Source organism: Antechinus flavipes, chromosome 3 (assembly GCF_016432865.1).
Source record: "Antechinus flavipes isolate AdamAnt ecotype Samford, QLD, Australia chromosome 3, AdamAnt_v2, whole genome shotgun sequence".
Taxonomy (NCBI): domain Eukaryota; kingdom Metazoa; phylum Chordata; class Mammalia; order Dasyuromorphia; family Dasyuridae; genus Antechinus; species Antechinus flavipes.
This window is the reverse complement of record NC_067400.1, coordinates 555,621,927-555,628,124: the sequence shown is the minus strand read 5'-3', so window position 1 is coordinate 555,628,124 and position 6,198 is coordinate 555,621,927. Positions and strand designations below refer to the sequence as shown.

The 6,198-nt window shown below is 33.2% G+C and overlaps 1 protein-coding gene across 1 annotated transcript; it reads right to left on the bottom strand.

Annotated features, from left to right (window-relative positions):
• Nucleotides 1–4,923: 4,923 nt before the first annotated feature.
• LOC127555319 (olfactory receptor 52B2-like) lies at nt 4,924–5,868 on the bottom strand. The gene has a single exon (XM_051987546.1). The coding sequence runs from the start codon at nt 5,866–5,868 to the stop codon at nt 4,924–4,926; it is 945 nt and encodes a 314-aa protein (XP_051843506.1).
• Between the last annotated feature and the right edge of the window lie 330 nt (nt 5,869–6,198).

Here is a 6,198-nt window from a genome sequence, read left to right as displayed (position 1 = left end):
AAAAAGAATATATCATCACTCTCATTTCTTTATGAATATATTCAGGTCATAAAAGATTTTAGAAATCTAATTTCTGATCACAAATAAGCACAATGATATATTATGCTTGTCATTTAATGAGAGATGCCATATTGTTAGTGTGTGCTTATATTTCAGCAGGTTAAGCACATATTGGTAGAAAAACAGCTTAAGATGGAAAACCTGATTTCTGTTTTTGGCACTAACATTTACTAACTGCAATCATATTAGCTCATCATCTACAATCATTGTTATTATCTCTGTAGTAGAGACAATAGTATTTGTCCTTAGAATATTATTTTAATGGAGTTTATGTTAAAATAATTATATTAGCCTAGATTTCATTCATGCAAGCATTTCTTCCATGGCACCATCTTAAGTTTACTATGCTTTAGTAGATGGCCTTTCTGAGTTGTTGCAGGTAAAAAATAAATTATTCACTGTCCTTTCACACTTACATGACATTCCTAATGTTTTTATATTGAATTGTGTTGTTTCAGGGTGACTAGAATCATTGATTAGATAATAGGTATTATCTATTAGAAACCCCTCTTTTATAAATGAGAAAACTGAAGGCTATAGTTAGTCAAGGAGTTATTGAAAGTCTAAAGGGCAGAAAAAGGATTTGGATCCAATTGTTTTAGCCATACCTCTATTGTTTGCTTTACTGTCATGTAATAACAGAACACTTTCATTTCTTTAATCCTATTTTTATTGTGACCTTAATAATTAACATTTCAGTGTACAAAGAATAATAAGATGATTATTTCTGAAACTATAAATGCCTTTTACATAATCTATTTTAAGCATATCCTAAATTGATCAAGATAATTTAATCCTGTTTTATTCTGTCTACTTTTAAATTTCTTTTGGAACTTCTGTATATATATTTTTAATATTTTGTTAATGTGTCATCCCATTGAATGCTCAGAAGATGGAATCACATTCTAATATTCAGCAAAAACTCAGAACTCATAAAGCTTGATAGGACATGGCAGACTTTTCACTTCACAAGCATATATTTAAAAATTCAGAACAGTTTCCATGTCATAATAGTATATCAGAAAAGGCCTTCTGTGCAGCTATTGATTGAATGAAAAAAAAAATACACATTCATAAACATGTGTGTGATTTATTTTGAAAAACTATATTGCTATGAAAATATAAAGAATTAATATTACTAGTGATCCAATTATGGCTCATTTGAACTTCTCAAATGGTTTTAGAACTTCTTACCTTTCCTTATGTTTTTGAATCATCTTTAATTTATTGCATAATGGTTATAAAAGGTTGCTAATAGTAATGGAAAGAACCAATCAATAGGAAAATTCCAAAATAGCATCCACATGTTAGCTTTATTGAATGCACTATCTCAAATATCTATTGATTACTCTTGTGTTTGTTCCATTGGTCTGGCTGTTCTTTAAACTTCCTAGTGACCTATTGGTGTTAAGTGAATGTGAGTAGCATGTATCCTTGGTGTTCATTCTATATATTGCTATATTGATTTGCATCAGACATAAAAAGAAAAAAAAAAGAAATGAAATATTTCATCAGGATCAAAATAGAGAAAACATTGAAACATATCACTGCTTCCTTTTTTTGATCTCATGCTGGGTGCTGTATATAAATTCAGAATTGGCCAGTGAGAATTGGACAGTTAGATGATGCATTGCATATAGAGCACCAGACCTGACGTCAGGAAGACTCCTCTTCCTGAGTTCAAATCTGTCCTCAAGTGCTTACTGGTTATTTGATTCTAGGCAAATCAGTTTCCTTGTCTGTAAAATGAGCTGGATAAGAAAATGGTAAGCTATTCGAATATATTTGCTAAAAAAAACACTGAAATGGATCGTGAAGTGTTGGATATGACTGAAAAACTGTAAATTGTGGAAGCTGACAAGAGAAAAGATATCTCTCTCTCTCTCTCTCTCTCTCTCACACACACACACACACACACACACACACACATACATATACACACGACTTGTTCACTGATGCAATCACATACATTATGCCTTATTAGGATGAAGTTCTACTTTAAAACCCATATTCAAAAATAAGGAAAAACAATGTATAAGTTTGTAACCTTTTTCCAGTCCCTAAAACTTTCTTGGGGGAAGTGCAATCTAAAATCTATCTATAAATATGTAATTAAAGAAAAATATGCATAAATTCATATTCTTAGGTGAATAAGTATATGCAAAAATTTCATGGTAGTTTAAGGTTAAAGTATTATTTCCCTCTTCATTCCCTCTAAAGTGAGAGCTTCTTAAATTGTGCATGTGTTTTTCTGGGTGTATATATGTAATAGGCCCCTTTGGAAGTTTGGTTAAACTTATGGAAAAATTCTTAGAATAATATTTTCATTGCTTATAATAAACTATGTAGAATTAATAAAATTATTTGCCCAAGGATTTAATATTTTCCTCATCCAGATTCATTGATGTAAAGTTCTACTGAAATTACATCTAGTTTGGGAATATTTTAGAGTAAGGATGAAATGACAATTGTTTCAGTTGTGCTAAATTTCAGCTAAGAATTAATACATACTATTTTAAGTGTGAATTTTCACTAGAGAAATTTCTCATACCTTTGAAGAAGCATATGGCAAAAATGTAGTCTTGTCATTTGTGCCTCTTAAAAACTCAAGGTGTTGTGACTTCCAGAAAGACAAGCACCTCTAATGTAAGGTGTTACTGAGCCCTTTTCAGGGCTACTTCATTCACCTTTGGTGTCCATCTGATTCAATTATCTCTCACTTTTGGTTCCAAGATATTATAGCTTGTGCAGTAGTTAACCTGGACAAACCATCTCAGTAGATGAATTTAATCAGACTGAAGGTAACCAACAAGCCTCAAACCTATAGATGAGTTTTGCATGAAAGCAGCTGCAGCAGACACTTTGGAGTACTTAAAGCTTGATCACATATCTAAGCATCGAGGTCATCACTGAATCCCGGGTCATTCTAAGTCTTCTTCACTTTTGTCCTTTCAGTAGACTTCAAGGATTCAGGAAGAGAGATTGATGCTGATGATGGAACACTTCTGATTCATTTAAATCCAATTAATACAGAAATAAAGATATCTACCATGACTACATTGATCTTTTCTGAAAACAAAGAATAAAAATGCCACTACTACCATAACAGCAATAATTCCTAGTTTTATTCAAGGTTCAGCCCATTTGTCAGTTTTCACAGGAAGCCTTTCCTAATTTTTCCAAGTATCATTCTATTTTCTCTCCTAAAATTACCATATAGACACCTATCTGGTTTTGCTCTTCTCTGCCCGCATAGAGATAGTAATAGAGACTTAACGAACTGTAATATATACTTGTTCACATTGTTCAGTTATGTGGCTTCTGATTCCTTTAACCTTGAAAAGTTTACTGCTTAAAATTTGGACTGCTTTTGAAGGATTGAGAATGTAGATAAAACAATAGTGCTGGTTACATACTTTCCTTGCCATGTAGTGAGATATAAAGTGGGAACAAAAATATAAAGAAAGAACATGGACGCCTGAGTAGATTGCAAGCTGATTATATATAATGGGAGAATGAACTCAGGAATGCATTCAAAACTTTATCAAGGCTACTCATAGTAGCAGTTGATGAGATATAAGTGAGTGCAATCCATAGCATTTCCCTCTCCTTTCTCCCCTAAAAATAGTCCTGTCAGGTTTTCAACCTCAACTGAATTCCATTCTGTTTGCTTCATAGTATGTGGGAGAGAGCATATAGAAAAGATGAATTCTATCCCTAATTTCAATTTACTGTGTTCTGCTACTAGAAATATTGCTTTCTTACTAAAAATTATATGCCATGTTATATGATTTTGTTCATAAATTACATGTATAAAATGAGTTGATGAATGATATGAGTTGAGAGGGCTGAAACTGAGAAGGGATCCAGGTAACAGAAGAATTAAAGATATAGACATATCAATACACATATAATTTTATGTTTAGGCACATATTTTTATATACATACACACAAATATATATGTGTGTATATAAATATATGGTAAAGATAAACATATATATGTTATATATGTTACACATATATATTTATATACATGCACATATATTCATATAAATAAATATATATATCTGAGTGTGTTCTGGAGCATAATATTTAGAATGACAATTAAATGAGAGAGGGAAAGAGACAGAAAGAAGGAGGGAGAAAGAGAGAAACAGAGGCAGAGACAAAGACAAAGACAGGGAGGACAAACTTCAGTATCTTATAGTTGTTGCAAATTGTATTGCATTTACCTTACCTCTCTCTGACACATAAAATACAAAAGTATTACAAGGGTATGCATACCCTAAGCAGACCAAGATCCCAATGATCCTTGAAAACTCGTGAAAAGAGGTAGGCAAGAAGGGACAAATTGTATCTCTTTATACATTTTATATGTGTGTGTGTGTGTGTGTGTGTGTGTGTGTGTGTGTGTAATGATTAATTAACTATTTTTAAAATATTATAGATTCTAGGGACAGTTAGGTGACACAGTGAATAGAGCTCCGTCACTGGAGTTAGGAGGACCTGAATTCAAATCTTTAAAATTATTAGATTGTGTGACACAATCCCAATTGTCTCCACTAAACAACAGCAATAACAACAAAAAAAATGAAAAATTATTTTAGGTTCTAGTCCAGCCATACTATATAAAACAAATATAAATAAATTTGGTAATCCTTGGCAGACTAAAATACTAAATCAAGAGTGTGAAGTGGAAATTGGAAAAATAAAATAAAAAGAAATGTGCTCATGGAAAGGCTAATTCTATTATTACCCCCAAACTGATTTTTCAATAACTAGAATTATTTTCACCAGTCATTCTTAGAAAGCTTCCAAGTTCATAAGTATTCCTTAAAAATCAGACCACTCTTTTCTCAGAACTTATTTTGGGTGGTAATGTAAGAGTTGAAGGATACGTTCCCTAATCTGCTTTGTTCTGGCTCCATAGATCAAAGGGTTGATCATGGGAGGAACAAGGAAGTACAGGTTGTCTACAATAATCTGGATGTGGGAAGGCATTTGGTATCCAAATGTCTGAGCTAAAACTGAGAATACAACAGGTGAATAAAATAGGGCAATGACACAGAGATGGGAGCCACATGTACTCAGGGCCTTGTGTCGTGCTTCCCAGGAGGGGATCTGGAAAACAGCTCGAAGAATCATTCCATAAGAAAGACTGATAAAGAATAAATCAACACCAATCGAAGTTACAATGACCATGAGGCCATAGACAATATGATTAGAGACATCCCCACAAGCAATCTGTACCATAGCCATGTAGGCACAATAGGAATAGGGAATGATGTTAGTTCTGAAGCTGGTCAATGTGTTTGCTAAAATAGGGGCTGGAATAAGCACGGCCATAGTCCTTGCTATGATTGCCATTCCCATTTTTACCAATGTATTATTGGCTAGAATAGTGGTATATCTCAATGGATTGCAGATGGCTACAAAGCGATCAAAAGCCATAGCCAAAAGAATACCAGATTCCATAACATAGAAAGATGGGATGAAAAACATCTGAGTAAGGCATCCCTTAATATTGATCTCTTTAGCATCCAGCCAGAAGATGCCTAACATGCGAGGCACAGTTGCACTAACTAAGGACAAATCAACAGTTGACAACATGGCCAGCAGGAGGAACATGGGCTCATGAAGACTTTTTTCTACATGGATAATGAGTATAATAGTGATGTTGCCAATAACAGCAATGATGAAGACTAAGAAGAAAGGCAGGGAGAACCAATGATGATAAGATTCCAATCCTGGAATCCCAGCCAATACAAATACTAGTGGCTGAGGAATGGAGTTGTTACAAGAGGACATCCCTCGTGGTTCCTGAATAAGGATGCTAGGGATCTATTCACTGGAAAAGAAGGAAGAGAGAAATTTGAAATAAATAGATCTTAAAATAGGGAACACTTAGGGGAAATGATATAGCTGTTCTCTTCTTGTAGTTCATCTGTTTAGAATCTGTTAAAAAAAAAAAACATGACAATGAAAGATGCATCAGTGATAAGCCATTTACTCTGTGTAGATAAGTAAATCACTTTACATTTTTTTTTAATTTTTAATGTTTATTAACTGCATCATCATTTGAGTTTATTGTACATATTTCTTTTGGGAAAAATTAGCCATTCTGGGCTCAATTTAAAT